This window comes from Neolamprologus brichardi, chromosome 2 (assembly GCF_056152115.1).
Source record: "Neolamprologus brichardi isolate AB-2024 chromosome 2, ASM5615211v1, whole genome shotgun sequence".
Taxonomy (NCBI): Eukaryota; Metazoa; Chordata; class Actinopteri; order Cichliformes; family Cichlidae; genus Neolamprologus; species Neolamprologus brichardi.
Window position 1 is genome coordinate 19,474,629 of NC_142105.1, and position 23,685 is coordinate 19,498,313.

Below are 23,685 nucleotides of genomic sequence, written 5' to 3' on the forward strand. Positions count from 1 at the left end.
AGCAAAGCATCAAGTTGGGGTTAGCGGAGGCTTAAGGGATGAAACATGTAGCTTTGCCTGAAGTGTGTATTAAGATAATTAAGGCTGCCGACAAATGTATTCCCCCTGCTCCCACTCCCCCGATCATATTCCCATGAATTAATTTTTCTGCTTCTTTCTCTCGATTACCCTTTAAAGTCTCCTGCGAGCGAATGTAAGAGTCCAAAACCAGTTTGGACGGCTTTATTCGCCTTTGCAGACAGAATTTATCTCTTAGTGATTGAGCAGTGCAGAGCAATAAAATGGACACACAGTATTCACCATTCATATATTCTTTCTTTCATTCACTACAAACTCCCTCTTCATCATCCCCTCCCTCATCTCCTACTACCCCACATCCCACACCCATGTCCTCGCCCTCCCATCCACTGTGTTCCTACCCACCCACCTGCTTCCATGGCTGCAGTGACTCAGTCCTCTTCCAGCTGAGGATACATGAGAACATTATGGGGGGGGGGGGAATAAATACTCAAAGAAATAAAGCAGTCAGAAAGACAAGTGTCTGCTGCATCATTAATGCTACCCACCACACCCACACACCCAAACCCCCCACTTTAGGAACACACACAGACACACGCCGCCCCCGCTCTGAAACGGATGCGCTCTTACTTTATCCGGTAATTCATCCTTAAAAGCAAAAATTGGGCAGGCAGCGTGGAGTGTTTCAAAAATAGTTTTTTCATTTCTCTAGATAGAAGTCTGTGTCGTCACGACTCTGTGACATGGATGGATGATTTCTTAAAGGCGAACTTGCCAAATGCACGCCTTACATGGGCCCTGAATCAGAAAACCTTGAGGAATCAAAGCTGTCGATCATATCACTTTCTTTCTCTCCGAGCGGCGCCAACCCATCTGTGATGTTTTTCACGCTCAGCTCGCACCACGATGGCTTTAACTTCCTCTTAAAGTAGTGGAAAATTGTGCACCGATGTGGAATATAGTGGCAGACAATTATGTTTACTGAGCGGTTGTCTGTGCCTCCCGCCTGCCTACTTCACTCTTAGTTATCAGATTTATTCAGGAACCCGCGGGTCAACGAGACCTTACTTCTTTTTTTAATTATGCAAACTAAATTCAGCATAATGGATCTTAATGGTGGCTGTGTGGCAAAGACACTGGCTTACATAAGAGGTGATCAATCAGGCGGACGGAAAGGGAGGTTTACGACAGCGGGAGGGGCCCATTTTACTGAGAAAAACATGCAGGTGGCTGCTGTGAGTTTACCAAGTGTTTTGCTTCATACAGCAGCACAAGTGCTGCTATGTAGCTGATGATGTATTGTGACATTCACTGACGAATTTCAGTTTCTGTGCTCAAATCCTTAAAAAAAAATGTCAGCTTTTAGAAAGTAGTTCTTTTCATGTTCAAGACAAGATGCGGTGGATTCCTTTTAGACTCTTCACACCCTCTCATTTAAATGAACAGTGGGGTACAGTTACCCAGCATTCAACAAGATAACCCATCTATGTGCGTCAATAGCATGCTTTAATTGTAGTCATCTTCTTTTCATTCTTCCAACAACCCCCTAATGCTATGTTGTGTGATATTGTGTACATTCTTGGTTATACATGAAGAATTTATATTTGCTTGTTTCGATTCCCTCAGTCAGCGATAAGATGGCACGAGAAGTCTACGGAGGCCGGGACTGAATTCAGCGGAACCTTCATCCATTAAAAGGAAGATAATTCCACATTACATATACACAGCAACTTTCCATTAGGTCTGCACAAAAACAAGAGTGGCTGTAAGCGTGCGCTGGAGTTGGCTTATATGCCAGTTTTTTTGTTTCTTATTGAAATTTTAATTTAAGTGAGTGCGCTCTCTGCAGAAGGTTCAAACAAAGACTTCGCTGACAGACTTGACAAGTTCGAAAAACTTAGAAGAAATTTTAACAGATTGAACAAAACATATATATGTTTATATTGATCTGACTAGAAGAGATTCATTTTTTTTTATACTTTGGTAAAGATCTGAGTGTGTTTAAATGCCATCTGTGGCGCCAAACAAGATTTTCTTTCTGTGTAAACAACAGAGCAGAGATCCTGCGCTCCGCGAGCCGCTCAGAGATGAAACTCAGTTCTGCATGTCTGAATGTGCCTGTGTGTGTGTGTGTGTGTGGATGCGCGAAGATGTGTGTGTGTGGATGTGGTGGAGAGGGTGTTTGTGTGTGCTGATGTTTATGCCTGTGATCCGTAGGACTGCTGCTGTTTGCAGTGAAGCATGTATTAGCATGGGACTGGAAGAGGAGGGGAGTGTGTGTGTGTGTGTGTGTGTGTGTGTGTGTGTGTGTGTGTGTGTGTGTGTGTGTGTGTGTGTGTGTGTTCACTGATTGACGTCACAGACGCCCACTCATTTCCATCTTGTCTGTGTGCACGGAGAGAATAGATCCCCATCTGCATCCAGCTCTTCTCCCCTGCACACTTCCTCTCCTCTCTTCTCTCCTTCCCCTCTTCTTCCTCACCTCCCGTTAGTTTCCTCTTCCTCTCTTTCTCCTTCTGCGTGTTCCCATTCACTCCTGAACATCCCACCCCCATCGAGTACAGATAAACAAGACAGTCGAACACAAACAGTTGTTTAAGACAGCCAGACATTTTCCATACAAAATGTGAATCTGAACCTGCTGGCACCTTGTGTGTGTGTGTGTGTGTGTGTGTGTGTGTGTGTGTGTGTGTGTGTGTGTCCTGCTTTACGCGTGTGCAAAAAGTGTGACGTCCTTTCCACAACAATTGCTCATCCACATTCACACAGTGCTCTTCCTGCTGACGACAGGGCATCATATAAATCACTTCCTCGCTAAAGGTCATCCTCATTCTTTTTTACACAGAGAGCACCCCACCCTCCATCTCCTTCCATGTAACACACACCGAACTACGCGGGGAAGATGTGTGCAAACATGCACAATCCCTGACCAGAGGGATGCGGACAGGGGGAGGTAAACGACGGGAGCTGAAAACGCGTGGGATGACAGAATAGGCTGTGCAAATGTTTAAAAATAAATAAATAAAAGGGGGGAAATGGGGGTGGGGGCTATTTTAGTCAACAAGCCTGCCAGGAGTAAGGACAAAGTGAGAGTAAACACCGGCGGTGGAGGGGGGGTTCATGCACGGCGGGGGCAAAGTAGCCTTGTGATTACTCAGACCAGACAGTGAAAAGACAGAAGAGGATGAGCAGGCAGACCGGCAGATGGGCCGAGAGACAGATAAAGCAGGCAGACAAACATTCAATTTCAGCCAGAGCACTCAGCACGCACACACAGGCAGAAGATAAAACAATATCGGTAGGGGCTAATTAGAACTTTGATGCCCGATTGCCTTAAGAGAGGGCTGCATGTTTGGTTTGTTTGCGCGTGTTTGTGTGTGTCTCAGTATCAAAGCCGTTAACGAGTCAGACTGCTGATCACAGGAGACAGGATGAATGGACGGATCAATGAGAGTGTAAGAGCTGAGGAATATCACAAGGAGTGCACAGATGAAAGAAGGTGGTGAGCAATAAAAAAGAGACCACCCTGGCTGAGATCTGAAACTTTCTGTCTGATCAATAATGTATTTCCTTTAGTTTCCCTCACTTATCGACGGATCTCACACACAGAGGCTGCGAATTAATCGCCTGGGCCCGACCGTGTGCTTTTATCCGGCCCGGCTCGAGTCACACTAGATTGAAAAGTAAATGCATTAAACACCAGCTGATGACAAGAGGATTAAAAGCCATAACGAAGCGAGATGTGAATAAGAAGGGGAAGGGAGGTAGGAGGCCTTTGAAACGCTTTTTTTTTTTTTTTTTGCTCCATTAAGAAATGTGTGAGTCATCTCTCATAGTAAAATAATAATAAAAAAACAGAATAACACATTTTAATGCATGAGTTAATCAAATGTAAGGTTAATCAAAGCTCCACATGAGGCCGTGGGCAAAGAGCGTTTTTTGTTTTGGCTTCTTTTAAGGTATGAAATATGAGACAAGACTGACATCTAGTGGCGGCGAGGCGCAACGACGCTTAACGCACAGCAAGACATCGACAAAATGGAGCCCAGTGCTCGGCCATGACAATGCAGGTCAGGGGGACTGAGACTGCTGCACAGCATAGCGGAAGAGAAGGGGGGAAATAAACCAAAACTAAACAAAATAAATAAATACAAATTAAAATCGAGCGTCTTATTGTGCAGTGATTCACAGATAAGTGAAGCACATGAAGACACAAAGCTGAAGCTTAAACCACAGGAGCTGCTGCAGGCTGCTGCACCCAGTCCAAGCCTGAAAAACAATGCTGTTACAAACACACACACATGCATATGTGTCTTCATATACTTGAACTCACAGCAGCGGTTGACTTTGAGGCTCGACAGCAAGCGTGCACGCTCACACAGCCAGTGCTGCAGGCAAGTGCACATCAGAGTCGCCCATTCACACCGTGTTTGCTGAGCAGACTACAAGCATCTTCTTCACCATTCTCCTGCCAGGCCTTTGCCATGAACCGATGCATGAAAGCTTTGTACGTGCAACCTATATATGGGGCTCTCTTTAAAGCAGGTTACGAAATAAAGCAGCGACTTCTTCTTTCTTTCAGGGTCGAGGTGAATGTGGGTCACAGCACTCGCGCCAGGGTTTAACGTCAGCGTGTTAAGCCCTAAAGGGGAAGGAAGAAGCAGGCAGTTAGGAACTGTCTGCATCTAGGCCCTTTTTCTCTGGGTTTGTAAAGGCTGTGAGCCAGAGAGGATGTAGAAGCATGACTTTATTAAAGACTTTGCTCAGTTACTGGGTATGATGTCCTCTCACTGGTGCATTTTAGAAGGATCGATCAGTGGGATGAACAATGAAGGTCTGGCTGACCTTTCGCTGACCTGACCTCCCTTAAAGAGTCTTTTGCAACAGATATTTGCAATCTGGGCTGTAACAAACATGCCTCAAGTAAGTTTGGAGGATGAAGTGGACTTGAGTGTGTAATCAGAGAAAGGAGGACGGATGAAATGTGGAATCTATAACCTGCAGCAGCTTCTCTTGAAGGAAATACTGGATTTTTCTAAGTGGCAAGGATGTTCTTGTTTAAAAAAGAAAAATGAATGCAGTCATTTTTGATTATGCGTACAGATAGATCTCGGGAGGCTCTTAAGCACAGTTAGTAGTGGAAATCGCATGCTTTAAAGACACAAGCAGGCTTTATATTTCAATTCAAACACATGGTTGCTTTTACCTACAAAACGAGCACTTGGAGCTCGAGTTTTGACTCACAACCCCTCCCCAACCCATTTTTCCCATTATTTATCCCACTCGGTCTTCAAAGAAAGCAAACTGGACACTCCGATTCGAGGAAAATTCCCAGGACTTCTTTTTATTAAGAGAATTTCAGAACATAAGAGAGGGACCGGACACCTGCATATATTTTTTTTCTTTTTTTTTTCCTTTTTTTTGTCACAGAAGGATTCCAAATTCAATCGCTGTTAAAAAACCAAAAAAACAAACCAAACCAAAAAAAAACTAAAACAAAAAACAGTGTTTAGAAAAGCTGGCGTGACAGCGTGGATGGAGCGGGAGCTGTTTTGTTTTGTTCTTTTTTTTAGAATTTTTTTCCTCTTTTCTTTTATACACGCAGGGTCGTCTAAGGAGACGGATCGGAGGCAGTCGCCGTTCTCCGGAATGTTTCACATGTTCGTCTTCCTCTTTCTTATGGACAACACGCTAGTAGTTTTTCGTTTTGTATCTTTTTTTTCTTCTTCTTCGTCAAAACACAATTTCAATGAAAGAAAAAAAAAAAAAAAACACCATGAGACAGAAGCAGAGAAACAAAAATGGAAAAAAAAAGAGGAGGGGACTCACTGCACGTTTATAGAGGTCTAAAAGGAATCGCCCACACCGACATGTCTGAACCGTTGTAGTAAAAACGTGGATAAAAGGGGGGAGAAAGGGGAGGAGGTGAGGAAGAAAAGGACTGATTTTTGTGGAGTTAGAAGTGAAACAAACAAACAAAAAAAACCCACAGTAATACACAACTCACAACATAGCCAATCCGGCAGGGACACGCTTTCTACACCAAAAACAAGCCTTCAACAATCATGAAATGCCATTTAAAAAAGATTTTAGTGTGTTCATTTCGCTTGCAGACACTTTGATATGACCACTGCAAATCTGCAAGGCGCTCCATAATCAGCTTTGCTTTTTTGTGCTAAAAATCTGTACGGATACTTATAAAATCATTGATAAAAATATTCCTCTGTTAACAATACGCCTTGGAGGGAAACCATGTGAGAGAGACTTAGAGGGGGCGTGGGGTGGGACTGGTTGGGGTAGTTTTTTGGGTGGGGTGGGGGGGGGCTGTAGAAGACGGAGGAGGAGAGAGTTTGGGCAGTGGTGCTACTCGGACTTGGCCTCCTCCTTGGCCTCCTCGGGAGCTGCCTCCACCTAAGGGATGAAGCAGAAAGGCTGAAGTTAAAACTTTGTTAGTTTTTGGTGAAATCGTGAAATTACCAGGGTTGTCCAAAAAGGCCAAGGGGAGGGGCGTCCCACTGCTCACACACCTCGTTGGTCTTGGCCTCGCCGTTCTCAGAGTGGTTTTCCTCGTTCGCCTCTGCCTCGGCGTTCTCCTTCGCCTTCTTGGTCTTCTTGTCCTCCTTCTTGTCGTTCACAGCCTTTTCTTTCTGTTCAGGTTTAGACACAAGCAGTGAGCATGCTGAGCATCTACAAACGCCCTCCCTCCACCCTCAAATACAACTTCATTTAGCCTCTCACCTTCGCCGCCTTCTTCACCTTTGGTTCCGGCTTGGGCGGGGCCGGTTTCTGGGGAAAGAAGAGGAAAGCGATGTGGAAACTGCTACGCTGGAATACAGCAGCACTACAGGAGTATCTATGATAGTTTAGAGCCTGTTTTTTCCCCAGTACTTCTGAATGTTCATGAGGACTTTGGTGCATGAAAGACATCTTTAAACCCCTAAAATGTTCCTGAAAAGAAACTTCTTTGAATAAAGACACTGTGTCAATAATTAAAAAAAGCAAAAACAAAACACAGTCAATACTGGGGCTCGATTATGCCAGCTATTGGCTTTTAATTAGTATTACATGTAGATACATGTGAACACATCTTTGAGGTTGATTTTGGCTGTTTTAACTCACTGTGATGTTCATTAATCTTGCTTTAATTGTGAATTTAGACAAATTAAAGTATATCTGAGACATTTGTAGTAATTTTAATGCACTCTAATGCACTATATAACTGTTTTCAAGTCACTGCTATGTTATGTTATGCAAAAACAACTTGTTGAAAAGTTTTGCTTTGCTGGAAAACGCAGTTCTTGCTCCTATGCGCCCCTATGCACACTCGATTTAAATATCTGCATATGCTACACTTTTAGCCGCTCTGCTTTGTTTGGCTTTTTTATGTGTCGATTCTCAGCAGGTGATGTCGGTGAGCGTGTAAAAGTGTGTGCCATCTTACCGCCGATAACCGAGCTGATCTCCTCTGGGGCTGAAACATGACAAGAGGTTGTTGTTAATGCGAGGCTTTTATTTTGACAAGCAGGAAGCACAGACACACAGGTATTTAATCTAAAAATTTTATTTTCCCTTTTAATCTCTCACGTGCCGATTAAAATCTGAATTTAAATGGCGTGCGAGAGGTGCAGCTCGTCGTTTCCTTGCTTACCTCCTCCTTTTCTCCTGCCTCTGCTCCGTGTGCCTGAAAAACACAACACAACATCTTTAAATGATTGACTGGAAAAAATAAGAGCTTAGCTGCTGTTTATATCAACAGCGAACAGATGCTGTGCAACCTGGACACATATTAGGATTGGTCATAGAGGTGCTGAAAAAACTTTTCAGTTTCAGGTGAAAAGCAAAGTTCATTTCAAATACAGGTGGGTTTAAGCGATTTACAGGCCAGAAATGCCGGCTCCACGCCTGGATTCCGACGGAGGCTGTGAGAGCAGAGCCATGCGGGTCTCTGAGGCCATATTTCGAGGGTCCAGGCCTTGCTTTCCCCTTCCACGCCCCCCATCTCTTTCTCTCATTCAATGCATGGAGCTGAGATTTGAAAGCTGGCGCGGGAGTCTCTGAGAAGGGGGAGGGACCAGGTTTAGCGGGCTCACGGGCGCCACCGGGCGGCAGGGAAACGCCATCGCAGCCATTTGGGACCGCGAACAAAGAGAGAAAATATATAATTTTATCGAAACGCGACGGCGAATGTTTGTTTTCGCGGTCAAAATGCAAAGTAAAGCCACTAAGGCATTTTCTGGCGCCACTTCGGGCCGGTTTGGAGCCCGAACGGCGATAAGCGAAGCGTTTGTTCTCGGTAGGTCGGGCGACGAAGGTGGACAAGAGCTGCAAAGCATGGCTGCTGCTTGTGCTTTAACTGCATGGAGACCGAGAGAGAGACTTCTGACTCCCCAAAGGACAGCGGCTCGCACACGAAAAAGGCGTTTTAAAGGCCGTGTCCGAGCAGGAAAATATTCGCTCTAACACAAAAAAAATGCAGATTATATCTAGAAAACAGGCAAAAAATTACCAGCGAAAAATAACCGCTATCCGTTGCGTTATAATTAAGTAATGTCTCAGAGGGATGTCTTCACAATCGTTTTCATTGCATTAATGGCTGCTATCCGCCTCAAAGTATTTTTGCTATTTTCGTAATACGTACCTTTCTCTTGGGCATGTTGATCTCTTGGAGGGTTTCCTTACAAATACAACTAAAAACTGTTTTTTTTCTCTGTGGGATCAGTGCATGTGAAGACGAGTGTCTCCCTTATGCTCGGCAGTGTAGTAAACACACTGGAACAGAGAGGCGAGTGGTTGAATGGGGGGAGGGGTGCGGCTAAAGGCATGATTGATAGGCCCTCGGCCAATCGGGTGACGCCATTCGGGGCTGCAGAACACTTGGAATTTTGGAGCCGGTGATGTTGAGGGGTCTGCCGCGAATGGCTTGTTCTTGCAGAGGGAGATGGGAGGAAGCCTGCAAAGAAGGGGGAAAAGGCTCGCGTTCGAGGACATGTTTGCCTTCACACGAGTGAGCCGTGTTAGTGTGTGTGTGAGAGAGCGAGAGGGAGCCGCATGCATGGTTCATACAGGCCCCGGCGGCAGGCAACATGCCCCCAGTGCGAGCCAGGCATCCTCGCTGGCTCTTATTAAAGCACAGGCTCGCCTCTGCAGAAGTCAGCGGGGGAGATTTAACCATAGATTCACTTCGAGTTTCAGTCCAATATGGCGCCCACTCCTCCCCCTCCTCCTCTCCGACACTTTTTTTGTCAGTCGGCTTTCCTTAAATTCGTTTCAGGGAAAAAAAAGGCCTCGCGTCGACTTCTCCAGACGCCTGCAGGGGGCCCACGAAGCCCGGCTAATAATAAAGCGCCTGCTCTGAAGACGGCGCTTCCACAGGCTGTGCTGTCACACACACACACACACGCTAAAAAAAATCAAATCAAATCAGAATTTTATTTTCTATCACATTAACCTGCCTCCTCGTTCACACGTAGTGCCGGGACACCTGTAACCGTGCACACGTGCATTGTGCGCCGAACAATAGCCGGTGTCTGGCTTACAGACAAAGGGGTGAGGAGGGGTGGTGGTGATGCTGTGGAGGGGGAGGTCGATGCTGAAATATTCAGGCAGTATAACCCCGTTACCATCTTGACAGGCCACCTCTCTGTGCGTGTACCAGTCTGAGAGTGTGTGCTTTTCAGCTCCACACACACACACACAAACGGAGAGAGAGAGAGGCTAGAAGGGGCGGGGAGGCAGAGTGGAGGCGGGGGAGGAATGCAAAGCTCCATCCAGTGCTGAGGACCGGAGCATTTGCGCAGATCGTCTGCGCTGTCTACCAGAGACTGGTACGTTATTTCAGCCTCGGAAGTTTGTTGCTGTAGTTTTTTCTCCTTTGTGTCTCGCTGCTCAGCCGCCCACCTGCACAGTGTCTGCGAGCAGCAGAGCAAGCAGCCGACCAGCTCAGCCCGCCGGACTTTTGTGACAACAGCATCAGGGAGATAAGATGGTGATCAAAGTGTACATAGCATCGTCCTCTGGATCCACTTCGGTAAGATTCGGGATGATTGCGTGTGGCTTGTGTGCGTACGAGGTGATAGGCGGGTGTATATGCAGCAGCCAGGCCGAACTTTTTTATTCTACTTAACTGATGTCCACCGGGCTGTCATCCGCTCAGTGCGCGGGGTGGCCTGACTCATCAGTAAGCATGCAGCTCTGCCGTCCACCACACTTTGAACGCAGCTCGAGTCTCTCCTTGATTTTCTTTTAACTTCGTGCACAGAGAAAGAGGCAGGGAGGAAGTTTGAGGAGCGAGCGGGCGTCTCTGTCTCTCTCAGCTGCGGTTTGTCACAGTGCTTCCTGGAGTGGCAGTTTATTGGGTTTTTCAGCTGAAACTAGACTGTGAACAGGAAAGGCATGCAGAAAATACAAAAATCAATAGATGAACTTAAAACGATGTGATGTGTCACCTGATGCCAGAGCAGGACTCTTGTTTTCCTTCAGTAGAGAGGACATTCTTTTAGCTCCAGACTTGCCAGTTTCTTTCAGAGTGCAGAGGAATGATGGTGATGCAATTCTCCAGGGCCCCCCTTTTAGACAAGCAGCTGCAGCCCTGAAGCAGGGTTTAAGACTTGCAGAAGTTCTGGATCAACATAAACACGAGCACGCAGAAGCTCATTAAACACTGAGTTCTTGCGCACTGTATCCTACAACTAGTCAACATAAGATGCGATGAAAACATTGCATTTAGCATCGCACCTGGTGTCTGCAAAGTCTCAAAACTGTAAACGTGCAAATTTTATCAGGAGAAATGCTCCCAAAAAAAGAACCTTTAAAGATTCCTTTAATAAAAGTGTCCAACTTTATAGTCACTTGTCGTACCCTTGTGCTTTAGATCACCTGTAGGGCGATTTTCCTTCCGCCAGCCGTTTGTTTTCACAGCTCACATACAGGAAATAATCAAACACAGAGCCTCCTTTCAGTTGGACAGCTCTGAGTTACTTTATTGCCCTGACAGTAAATGACATTTGCACAGGCTCAGCAGCAGGCTTTAGAGCACAGGAGCTTCCTGTAGAGTCAGAGTGGGGTGAGTTTAGAGCCAGCGATGCCATCAGCGTCCTGGAGTCTGTCTGGGAAAGTGCATTACCTCTCATTGATTTGTTTTTGGTTAATTCCTCTAGAAGAGGCATACGAGCTTTTGCACTGCTGTTCTGCAAAGACCCGTGATGTTATCATCTCCAAGCTGCACTGTTTTCATAGTCAGCAGAGCAGCAGCGTTAGAGTTCATTTTGTTTGTTCTTACCATGTTTAACTCATTCCCTTTGATTTTTATTTTAGCAGATGCACTATTGTAGATTATTAAAGCACTTACTGAATGTCTGAATTACACAGTATTTAAAATCTCTCTTCGCACATTAGCATGAGCAGGCTGCTGAGCGGGAAATTGTGGCGAAAAGCCTCTGTCGCAACTAAGCTTGCTTTTTTGATTGCGTCCGTGTCTACAAAACAGTGTCATCACATTCCTCTACCCAGCCCCATCTGATACTACATTAAGCACTCGAGTATAAATAAGAATGTGCAGAGAGGAACATCCAAAAACAGGGAGATAAGTAGGAGTATTTAAAAAATAATATTTCAAGTGTTTTTTGTTCCATAGAGGAAACTGAATGCAGGTCAGAGCAGCGGACTGTGAGAAGTTAGCCAGAGGGCTATATGAGGTTCAGCACTTGACAAACTACAACAGTCAGCATCATCCAGATAGATAGTTTTGTTTTCCAAGACATTAAGTTCTGCTTTGTGTTCGAGCATTGTGTTAGCTTTTGGGGCTGATTGATTTCATGTGAAAGCTGATCCATACCAGAGCCAAAGGTCAAAAACAAAGTACTGTTAATTTGATTGAGCTTGAGTACCAGTTTGTCATAGAAGAGCACAACATCAGATTCACAGTATGTGTCAATAGACAGATTTCAGTTAGAAAAGGCTACAGTATGGTAATGAAAAAAAGAACTGAGGTGAGTTATGTCAACAGTACTGTTCCTCAAAATATGATTTAGCAAAATGCCACAAACTCCAGTTGCATATGTTGCTGCCACTTGGAAAAAAAAATGGAAAAAAGGGAACAACAATAAAATTCCAGAAGAATATGATGAGGAAATACTTTATCCCCAAAATTGGGAAATTACCATGTCCTCAAAACATTAAAAAAAACATAGCTCTATAAAAATAAAACTATCAGAAAAGAAATAGATCTAAAAAAAATAGATCACTTTACACTAAAGAAATACATATAAGAAATAAATACACAATGTGATCATTCTGGTAGGAGATGGTAAATGTATACAGTTGTAATTAGAAGTTTAGATACATCCATCATGGTCATGTATGACATGTTATTTTTTCAGATTTTCTATATCCAAAAACATAAACTTGGTACAAAAGTTTGAAATCATTTCAGGTTTTCTCTGATATACACAAGTTGCCAAGTTTACATACAGGCGCAAGTATATACATATACACTCACCTTGATCAGGCACTTTTGGTATCAACAAGCGTCTGGCATAATTCTGGATCGATATCTGACCATTCTTCTTGGCAGAATTGGTAGAGTTCATTTAATCTGGTTCGTTTGTTTGCACAGGCCTGGCTTTTAATCATAGTCCCAAAATATTAAATAGGGTTGAGGTTGGGGCTTTGGGAAGGCCATTACAGAAGCTAATTGCTAGCATGTGTTATCCATTCCTAAAACCAGCTTTGATATGTGTTTGGATCATTGTCCTGTTGGAACACAACTCTCTGAGTAACTTTCAACACTTTATCAGTTGATTTAAAATGAAGTTAAAGAATTTGGAGGTAGTCCTCCTTCTTCATTAACAAGAGCATAATGCTAGGCTTTCAAACCTGACAATAGTGTACCAACTGTCGAGCATAATGCTACCACCACCATGCTTGACAGTTGGTACACCTTTACTCCTCCAACACACCTCTTGTCATTGTGGCCAAACAGCTCAATATTTATCCCATCTGAACATAAAACCTTTCCCCAGGAGACATTTGCATTGTGATGTTGAGTTCGTGAAGTCCCATTTCGAAGCTTTAAGATGGCATTATAGCCAAAAAGCATCTTGGTTTTTTGAAGCCACAAGTGGCCATGTTTGGATTTGAGTGCTAAAAGAGAAAGGCACAGCTATAGACAGTATGGATATGTCTCACAGGGAGAGACACCCATGTTTAGTGGCTACAATCATAGACTAACTCAAGGTACAATACTACGAGGACTCAGTATTATCAGCACTACCTCCAGGAGCAACTAGTTAGTAACATAACAGTGGAATATGTTAACAGTGCCTGCACGCTTTTATAAAAAAGCCATATTTTGTGCCAGTGCAAGAAGCTGTGATGCAATATATTGAATATATTGCCAAGTGGCCGTTTGATGAACTGGTGTTTTTGGCACTTTCCCACATCGGTTTCAGTTTTTATCCCTGGAGGTTGCTGCTTGACTTTGGTCTGAGCTAGTTATACAGTATGAAGGAGGGTATCACAATGTGAGCTGACATTATTGTATTTCCACCCAGTAATGTGAAGCAGAGCATTTCAATCACTTAGATATATAATATTGTGCCTTCGTGTGAGTTCTCTAGGCATGTTTTCAATCCTGTCGCTAATGGCTCTTTAAAACATAACCCAAATTTCTGATGTTGTATTTGTATGTAAAATATCTTTTACAGAATGCCACCGGGTATCTCAACTGCGCCTGGTTTTGAGCGAGGCCAAGTTTGCCTAACAAACTAGAATCTTTTTTTCCTTAAATACACATATGCCAATGCACATATGCACCTACAACAGTATATCTCGACCATAGACCACAAGGTCGACTTAAACTGCAAATGTCTAACGAGCCAAAGGCACTGGCCAAGCACCATGGCACATTTCCTCCCTTATTTCCATGCCTGAACTGCAGCCACACTGTTTTATAATTTCCTTATTGTAACAATAAATGCTCTGTGAATCTGTAATAACCTGAGGTGCTGTGGACATGCAGTGTAACTCTCTATGCCCAGGACTTTCGCCCTCAGAATGTCAGCCTTATCATGCTTTTCCCTATTGTGGATTTGATGTTAAGGTTTATAGGTCAGACGTGATTTTGGCTGGTGCTACAGTTCGTTTCTATATCAGCTAATTTTGTTGTTGTTTCACCTCCAGGCAGCAGTGTGGGAATTCAGCCAGAGCAACAGTGTAAGGCTCTTTTGTAACAAAATTTAATGCTGACTGAGTACAGGACTGGGTGGAGGCTACTGCTTTTGGTATTTTTCCAGTAAGCAACTGTTTTCAGCTGAAATCAGACGTGATCTAATCAAGACAAACGTTTATCCCTTATGAGCATACAGGGCAGGGGTTGATTCATGTTTCCTCTTGGCGCAAAGAGTGGTTTCTTTCCCATATTCAAATGTTGGGCTTCCGGGGAATATGAAAGGCTATTTGCCTTATCTGTGAAGAGCAACTGACGTTTTAAACATGTTTTCTTTCCTGTCTCATTGAAATTAACATGAGCTGAACCCAACCCTTAATCAGATGGGGTATTCAATTAGTGTCCACCATATTGATCTAAGCCAGTGTTGTGGATATGGTCCATCCAATCAATGCTTGTCATTGTCTGGCAGCTGTTAATGCCGGAGTTCTGACCTTTTCTGGGATTGATCATGTCTGGATGTGGATTGTCCTGCCATAACTCTCTCACGTGATGATAAGGCATGTAAACCAAAGTTCACGTGGTGCAGATTCCACCTCCTTCAACTGTATTCAACTCAGATTCTAGTCAGTCAACAATAATCATTCATGTAACAATATACAGTAAGTTCCACTGAACTTACTACCAAAAACTAGTTGTTCTTTTAATTAATAATAAACTTAATCTGTACTTTAATCTGTAACTTTAGTACAGGCAAAAGAAAGTTTCAAAAGACTATGAAATACTTGGAAAAACTCGGTACACCCTTACTGGTTCCAAAGAAAATAAGATGGCAAGTAGCAGCCAGGCGATGATAACCAAATGCACTTGATTAAAGTGTGAGCACCTATAGGAAAGCAGATGTTGTGGCAGTTTTTGTGGTCTGGAAGAGTGCCACAATCTTCCCAGGAATGGACGTCGCAGTAAATTCACCCTAAGGTCAGAGTTTGCGATGCTCAAAGAAACTGCAAAAAACCCAAGAGCTCTCAGTCTGCAGGCCTCAGATAGCATGTTAAACGTTAAAGTTCATTTAGTACAATTAGAAAAAGACTGAACAAGTATAGCCTGTTTGGAAGGTGTTGGCAGCAGAAAAGAACATGGGAGCATACCTCAGGTTTGCAAAGATGCATCCGAACAAACTGCAAGACTTCTGGAACAATGTCCTTTGGACAGAGAAATCAAAGTTTAGATGTTGGCGTAAAACAAACACAGCATATCAGCACAAACACCTTGTAGCAACCGTCAACAACAGTGGTAGAAGGTTGATGATTTGGACCAGGTACCTTGCGGTCACTGAGTTCACCTTGAGCTCACAGGACTGCATAGACTATTGTGAAAACTTTCTTTTTTACATGACTGTATGTATCTTTTTAGACATACTGGTTTGTGCTTAGCATGGCAACTTTTAAGAGCAGATAGTCGGAGGGTAACAATGGTCTCGCTTAATTTTAACCAAGTAATAATTAAGAAATTTAAAACTATATTAAACAAGTGTTCCTGACTTTGAAGCTCAGGCAAGCTATCCAGTAATGTCTGCTATGACTTCAAAAGCATAGTTTGATATATCAACAATATAAAACATAATTGATAAACAACAATATATCATATTGTTGTTTATCAAGGTTTCAGACATACTAGTATAGTAAATTAATGTGGAATTGCCTGAGTCATTCCATGGGTGTGTCCGTCAGCGTGGGTGTGATCAAATTTAATTACTGTGCCAAGTAAGTGCTATGATGGTAGTTATCAGTGATTTGAAGTGTTTGTTTCAGGCTCTTCTCTCCTAACCCTGATGATACATTTGAAATCAGTGTAGTTAGTCAGCAGTAAGTAATTGTGTGCGAGTGACTCGACACAGGAGACACGGCGCTAAGTGAGTGCTGCACAGCACCTTGAGCTAAACACTGACATCAGGGTGCTATCTTTCTCACAGTGACACCGCTAACATGTTGATGTTCAGCTGTCTTAATTTGATTGTAAGCCAGACTACTTAAGTAAGTTAAGCTTACTTTGTTCGTGAAGATATTTAAACAGTCTGGCCTAAAGGAAAACTGCTTACCAATTGTGCAAGACATTCAATAACTGAATGTTATTGAATGTTATTCTATGACTGAACATCCAACTGCAGAAAATGTTAAAAGGACCGCTTGATTGATTAGGAATCATTGGGTTAGTACCACGAACGCCTGGATTAGATAGAGTAACACGGCTAATGCTGATCAGCATCCATGCAAAAGAAGCAACCCTGACATTAGCGCACCCTTTTTGGTTTTTGCATTATGTTCAGCTAAATACCAGTATTAATTTGCATGCTTGGACTCGATGCAAGAGAAGCATAGTTTATGGAAATGAAACCTCACACTTGCAGGTCTCTGCTGTAAGGCACATACTGGCCTGCCTCACACTTCTTTTTGTGTTCTTCTTAGAAGAAGATTAGATGATTATCTTCTTCTTGAGAAGAAGGAATGATATAGAAGCATTCTGAAGAAATGGATAAGAAGTAAGTGTTTGTTTATTACCACACCCAAATCCAAGGACAGCCAGTTTTCTTCCACCAGGCGCTCAATTCGGGACTCAAGACATGAGGGAGCATTTCAGAAGGCTGGGAGCTCCCACTGCTCAATTAGAGTTACGGTGCAGATGGCATGTGGCCAGTTTGTCCTACAAATTAATTTTGCTTGGCAACAGTACAATGTAGCCCTGTTGGAGCAATGTCCCGAGTGCACCAAAGTGAAGCAGAAAACACACCAAAGTATGAGAAACCTTATGCTTAACTTGTCGTCGTAGCATTTTGAGATTCAAATAATCTCCTGTGATTGTGCAAAACATGCACGTTAGGAGACATGGAGTCTATTAAAAAGCCTTTGAGGTTTCTGCTCGGTTGCTTTATGTTGCATTGCTTTTCGGGGCAAGTGGATAGACAGTGAGAGCTGGTTTTAGGACTTTGCCCTTTGGAGTGAAACTGCCATGATTCAGATTGCAGCCTGGCTGATCACAGAGCACTGTCCTCCATGCCTTAGTGAAGTTTCAACAGCTATTAAATAATCCACCTGTCTCATCTGCATGCCATAAAGCTGGGAGGAACCCTCGCACAGGGGCGTCAGGTCTGGCACAAAGATGATACATCGATCCTTATTATGTGTTTTCGTGGTGAAGTTGGTTTACTTTTGGTGTGTGGGTGTGGTGTGTGTGTGCCGCTAAGACTGAATGTGTGTCTGTGTGTGTGTGTGTCTCCATTCAGCAGGCCTTATTTGGCTCGTGTTTGACCAGTTACCTCCTCTCAAGTCCCAGAGGAGCTAATGTTTCCGTCTGGCCTTGTAGGGCCATCCTCCCTTTTAAACACACCCACCGAGAGCTCATTGGACCACAACTTCTCACACACGCACACACACAGAAAGACACAGAAGGAGGAAGAAAACAAAGTTAAACACTCACTTTTATGCAGACTGTAGCTTCTTCTTTATCTGTCAGCAGGATGCATTTAGGCTTCTTTGTAAAGAGATGAAACCCTGCAAGATATCACCGTGGCAACCTTGATAGACCTTTATTTCCTTGTTCCTTGTTAGTTGTAGAGCTGCATCCCCTTAGATAAAAATGTTGCTTTGCAACAAGCCGGATAGACTATTTTAGAAGTGCGACAAATGACAAATGTGTTAATGTTTAATTTAGTGCTTTTTCCAGTGCAGCAGGATATCCTCCTGTCGAAATCAATCGCATCTGCATAAAATCCCAGACAGTGAGAAAAACAGTGCAGCCTTTGACTAATTTTGAGATGCTTTTATTTTAAACATTTCCTCTGATAATGTGGGGAATTACTGGTGTCTGCAGGCTTCTTCACTGTATGGTGTGTTTTTTGATACAGATGAAGTATAGTCTGTGCCTGCTTAGCCTTTCCCAAGTTCCCACTTCCTTCACTTACTAGCAGAGTGGTAACTTAGTAACAGAGAGTCAGTGATCTCTGTAGTTCTCACAGGAGAGAAAAAGTCTCCTTATTTCTAAAACAGACTCATGACAGCATGATGAACTGAGGCTCTTGTGTTTCCTCATACGGCTGAGTCATGTTTAACTGACAACTTCCCCCTCTACCATCTTTTCTCATCCACCCGCACACAGATTAAAAAGCAGCAGCAGGATGTGATGGGCTTCCTGGCGGCCAATAAGATCGAGTTCGAGGAGTGTGACATCGCGGCCAACGAGGCTAACAGGAAGTGGATGAGGGAGAATGTCCCAGAGGAATCCAGGCCTGCCACGGGGAACCCGCTTCCCCCACAGATATTTAATGAAACCAAATATTGCGGGGTAAGACACGCACGTGCACACACATGAAATTATTTGCATGCGATTATCTAAGCAGCTACTGTTGTGATAATAAAGCTCATGTCTTCAATACCACCTGATTAAAAGTTGACCTCAAGTATACAGAGTGTACAGGCATCATTTATCCCTTTGTTTTGGGTTTATAGACTGCAGCTTCACTGTTCTTTCAGTAGCTGCTGTGCTCAGTGAAAAGGCTTTAATAAAAATACACTCCGTACACTCCCTTCCCAGCACCGCAGAGCTGCCAAACATAGTGAGCAAATAGCTGGTGAACACAGTGGGGAATCTAGCAACTTACAAGACAGCTGCTGTTTTTTTAAAAGTGGAAACAGAGCTAATACAAAACACGTAAGGTCTCAATATGTCACTGTTCTGCTGCCCCTACGGACGGTAAATAAACGACGGACACAACCCCTGGGTCTGAAAGAATAAACTGATGCAAACTAACTTTAATTTACTTTCTAATGGGCAATAGGGGGAGCTTGTTTACCGTACTTGTCATTTGATCTATAGCCTAATAAATGCTCTCCTGCTGAGTTTATGTTCAGTTTTAAACCTGACTGCTTGCAACATTGTGGCCATTTTTGTAAATGATTTATAGTAAAACTGGTGACAAATCAGGGTGTCTTCTAAGGTATGGTTTCATTTTTAACGTAGTAAATGTGTGTATGCATGTATCAGGCAAAACTCAAGACTGCTAACATGTTAAGTGAATCACACTGATTATCTCTTCATCATGACACCTGTTAGTGGGTGGGATGTATGAGGGAACAAGAGAACATTTTGTCCTCAAAGTTCATGTTAGAAGTAGGAAAAATGGACAAGTGAAAGGATTTGAGAGAGTTTGACAAGAACCAAATGTTGATGGTTAGACGACTGGGACAGAGCATCTCTTAAACTGCAGCTCTTGTGGGATGTTCCAGGCCAGTGATGAACCACTGACAGAGTCATGAGCGGCCAAGGATCACTGATGCATGTGGGAAGTGAAGACTGGCTTGTGTAGTCCAATCCAATCTGGCTGCCCATGCTGACTGCTGTCCACCAACAATGGGGACGTGAGCATCAGAACTGGACCATGGAGCAATGGAAGAAGGTGGCCTGGTCACATTGAAAGCCAGTTGTCTGTGTGCATCGCTTACCAGGGAAATACCTGACACTAGGATGCCCTATGGGAAGAAGGCAAGCTAGAGGAAGCAGTGCAATGCTTTAGATATTGTTCTGTAGAGTTGAGTCCTGCCATTAATTTAGATGCTACTTTGACCCGTACCACCTACCACTGTTGCAGACCATTAACGCGTTCTGCCACAAAGCAGAAATAGTTCAGGAATGGTTTGAGAAGCACAACAACGAGTTTGAGGTGTTGCCTCCAAAGTCTAGCATCTGTGGAACGTGCTGGACAAACAAGTCTGACACATGGAGATCCCACCTCTCAACTACAGGAGTGAAAGTATCTGTTGCTAATTTGGTGCCAGATACCACAGCACACCTTCAGGGGTCTAGTGGAGTCCATGCCTCCGCGGGTTAGAGCTGTATTGGGAGCGAAATGGGGACCAACCCAATAATAGACGGGCGGTCAGAATGTTATGCTTGATCAGGGTATATATATATGTACGTATATCCTCCTTAACAAACAGGCCAATCTGAACAAAACTTTGTTGAACATCATCACTCAGACACTGATTATCAGCATCTGTATGCGTTAAAAAAACAAACATTTATTATAGATCCAAATTCTTTTCATATTCCTCATGACCCTGCGGATGTAAGGCTATGTTCTGTTTGCATTTATTTTTATTTTCAGTCATAATACAGAGTCCATACGTAACTTAACAGTCACCAAAATTTGTATCCTCTACAAAAATGTAATTGAGTCACCAGGTCACAGGCCTGCGATTTGCCTCACTTCTAGTGAAAAAGTATATATAGTGATTTCTTAGTCATCCACCTCTTATTTGAGAAGTCCACAAACCAATGCATGACATCAACCAGTCTATAGGAGGAACTATATCCAGACTGACTTTAAGACTTTAAGAAGTTTTCTTGCAATGGCTGTATAAATACACTAATCACACAATTTAAAAAAAACAAAACAATTGTAGGCATTAAGTCTTAAAATGTGACACATGAATTCGGCTTTCCTTTGTTTACTTTCCCATTCATTTTTTTCTATTCAGGAATCAGTTTGGCAGCTGTGCTGATCAGACATACTCTACCAAACACTACACAAACCTGATGCGCTGTGTTAGCAGATGTTCGTTTACTCCCTTTGTAAACACTTGGGGCCTTTAGCATGCGTGCACTGTGGCATCATGCTGTGCTGCTAATGGGTGGTTCAAAGTGAAGGTGCACTTGCAGCATGGGCTGTATTGAATGTCACAGACAAAGACGACAGGGATGCTCGCAGCTGTAGAGCTCTTTTGAAAAATCCGTTTTGTGCTCTGGTGGAGAAAGAGGAAGAAGACAAAGGGTCAGAGAAGGAGCGAGGGATCAGGAATGTGCGAGACGGCTAAACCGTAGACGGGCTGAACGTGTTAGCTTGTTTACCCTGCACTGCATTCTCAAAAGACAATGCCCTCCTATCACACTGACTGCCGAGGTCTGTCCTTGGACAGATAACACAACCTCAACTGTTTCTCACAGCCGCCCAGATTGTTGCCCCAGGCCGCACATGCTCAGAGGCTGTTTCAAATTATCAGCGCTCAGCTTCAGGAGAGCCGGATCTTCTGATTGATCTGCCTTAAACCTCTCTGTTTGTGTTTCTTCCTGCTTCGCAGAACTACGAAGCCTTCTTTGACGCCAGGGAGGAAAACGCCGTGTACGCATTTCTGGGTCTGACCGCTCCTCCGGGCTCTAAGGTAAGCTCACGGACACAGTAACACATGCTGTGTGACTGTCCCTCCTGAGAAGTGCATTCCTACACCCTCAGCCACATTTCCTGTAAAACAATCCTAAATATACACTCGTCTTCGCACTTTAATTTCCATAAAGAAAACACACATTACATAATACATCTGTTCATGATATCCACCACAGCAGGCCTCCTATCGGTTTTGCAGGCTCTCTCGCTCGCTGGCGCCTCCTCTCTGCCACAAAGGGGACTGCAGGGAGGTGTGCCAGTTACCATGGAGACAGAGGGGGTTTTCCTCTGAGCTGTGGCAAGGGATATATTAACCAGTATCCTCCATTTTAATATAACACACTCTGTCCCTTCCCTCTCTGTTTTTTTTCCAGGAGGCCGAGGCTCAAGCGAAGAAAGAAGCACAGCAGTAGCAGCTTCCCATCGTTCCCATCCTGACACCTCAGGCCTACATCTGGACCCAGCCTTGCCTAGACCCGGGGGGGGGATAGAAGCAACACCTTGCTCAGCTTATAAATATAATGAAGGTTTCAATGTACTTTTTCTCATGACATTTCTGTTTCATAAATCTGCGTTCAGCCGTGCCTTGCTAGCTGTAGTTGAAAGGAGGTGGTAAAGCAGACTATTAAGGGTATCTAAAACAGCTCAGCTTCCTCCCGTTAATCTCAGCCTGATAATCCTATTGGCCCAATGACATGTCAATCAGAGCATTACCGTGAATGTGTGACTACCCGATTGGGACGACATCATCAGACCCAGTGAAATATACAAAGAAAGATTCACTGTTGGCCACAAACAACATCATCCAACCTTTGACTGTAAACATGAATATTATTGTTTTTTAGAGGTTTAATCAGTAGAAGTCTTAAAGTTTTCAGCCACATTGTGTGACCCAGTAACTGTTTTCTCTTACAGTCCCACCCACTGAGTTTATAGTTACTTTCTGTCGTCTTAAAACTGTTTTAATAGCAAACCCTTTTTCTACAAGATGATATTTGCTTAAAAGAAATGACAATACATGCAATTTTGGTGCTTTTTTGTTTTGTTTTGGGGGAAGTTGGATAAGAGGCTCTTGTTCCTATTAGAATCATTTTTTTTTAACAATGTGTTGGTAAATCCCTGACTTACGTAAATTGGTACAATCTCTCCTCGGAATAAAACGGCAATGACACACACAAAAAGAATGACTCTTAAAACAGTCAGCCGATTTTGAAACGAGCTCTGCCTCCTCGCCCCGTGCTGTTCATTTTTTATGTACAATAAATAATTGTAAGTTGACTTGACGTGTCTGTTTTTGTGTTTTACTTTAGCGTGTGTGAGTCATCTCAGAAAGTATTCAGAACACGTAACTGTTTCATAAATGTAGTTTTAAACAAATGCACTGTTTTAATCCATCTACATCCAGTAGACTTATATGTGTCGCTTCTCTAAAATTCTGCAAATCTATTCAAAATCTCAAACTGAAGTAACTAAATAATAACAAGTATTCAGACACTTTACTGTGGCCCTCCAAACTGTATCAGACTGGCAAACTCACGCTGGTCAAACACTTTACACCACATGTCAGGACCAAAGAGTCCCAGGAGTTGTCAGTGGACCTTCAAAATAAAACTCTCCCAATCAGGAAAAGTGCATGCAACCTATTCTAAAGCTCTGAGCGTAACCAGCATCCTCAACAGCTGTGAAATGTAAGAATAGACATTGACTAAATTTGACTGTAATAGCACAAATAGGTTCTATCTCAGATAGGTGATCACTTTAACAGAACCTACCCAGAAGACTTGAAGCCACTAAAAATACTAATGAAATTCAGAATGTGAAAACTCTGGAACTGATTATCATTTGAATAACACATAAAGACAAAAACTGCATTTCAAAATTGCTTTAAGTTCCCTTGGATTTTGGTCTATTACCTACAGGTCTGTAAGGCACCGTGTATTCTCTCACCAACTTAGTGGTAAGGACAGGAGTCCTAAGGTGAGATGTGTAAACCTTCCTTTTGAGGTTTCTTAAGGTTTGTGGATGGTCATATGATCAATAGAACCAAAAGAAAAGATTTCCCGTATAAACATCTCATATGATGTCAGTTACATAACTGTTTCAAGGAAAACAAAACGAAATTATATCAAACTGCTGTTTTTCAAAATAAAACAGCCTACCTCGTTTATCACAGCAGAGTTATTTTGATTGTTACTCTTTGAATTGGGTCTGATTCTGAGGTTATTAGCCACTAAACGCCACGTTATATAAACTTTTCCACAGACTTTAAATACTCTATAATTATTCTCTG

At 43.2% G+C, this 23,685-nt stretch overlaps 2 protein-coding genes across 2 annotated transcripts; one reads left to right on the forward strand and one right to left on the reverse strand.

Annotated features, from left to right (window-relative positions):
- Positions 1–5,335: 5,335 nt before the first annotated feature.
- Positions 5,336–8,816, reverse strand: LOC102779792 (uncharacterized). The gene is made up of 6 exons (XM_035910326.2): positions 8,657–8,816; positions 7,667–7,699; positions 7,460–7,489; positions 6,757–6,804; positions 6,546–6,665; positions 5,336–6,429 (listed from the first exon to the last, which is right to left on the reverse strand). Exons 1-6 carry the CDS (start codon positions 8,669–8,671, stop codon positions 6,382–6,384), a joined length of 294 nt encoding a protein of 97 aa, XP_035766219.1. The 5' UTR covers positions 8,672–8,816; the 3' UTR covers positions 5,336–6,381.
- A 922-nt stretch (positions 8,817–9,738) lies between these two features.
- Positions 9,739–22,678, forward strand: sh3bgrl (SH3 domain binding glutamate-rich protein like). The gene is made up of 4 exons (XM_006781781.3): positions 9,739–10,045; positions 18,335–18,520; positions 21,313–21,393; positions 21,770–22,678. Exons 1-4 carry the CDS (start codon positions 10,001–10,003, stop codon positions 21,806–21,808), a joined length of 351 nt encoding a protein of 116 aa, XP_006781844.1. The 5' UTR covers positions 9,739–10,000; the 3' UTR covers positions 21,809–22,678.
- The last annotated feature ends 1,007 nt before the right edge of the window (positions 22,679–23,685 follow it).

What these genes read in the sequence shown, in the direction of transcription:
- sh3bgrl (XM_006781781.3), top strand. Translation starts at nt 10,001, where the DNA reads ATGGTGATCAAAGTGTACATAGCATCGTCCTCTGGATCCACTTCG. An exon ending in ATGAAACCAAATATTGCGGG is followed by an intron (nt 18,521 to 21,312) that starts GTAAGACACGCA and finishes CCTGCTTCGCAG; the next exon opens with AACTACGAAGCCTTCTTTGA. An exon ending in CCGCTCCTCCGGGCTCTAAG is followed by an intron (nt 21,394 to 21,769) that starts GTAAGCTCACGG and finishes TTTTTTTTCCAG; the next exon opens with GAGGCCGAGGCTCAAGCGAA.
- LOC102779792 (XM_035910326.2), bottom strand. An exon ending in GATCAGCTCGGTTATCGGCG is followed by an intron (nt 6,805 to 7,459) that starts GTAAGATGGCAC and finishes TTCTTTCCCCAG; the next exon opens with AAACCGGCCCCGCCCAAGCC. An exon ending in AGGTGAAGAAGGCGGCGAAG is followed by an intron (nt 6,666 to 6,756) that starts GTGAGAGGCTAA and finishes AAACCTGAACAG; the next exon opens with AAAGAAAAGGCTGTGAACGA.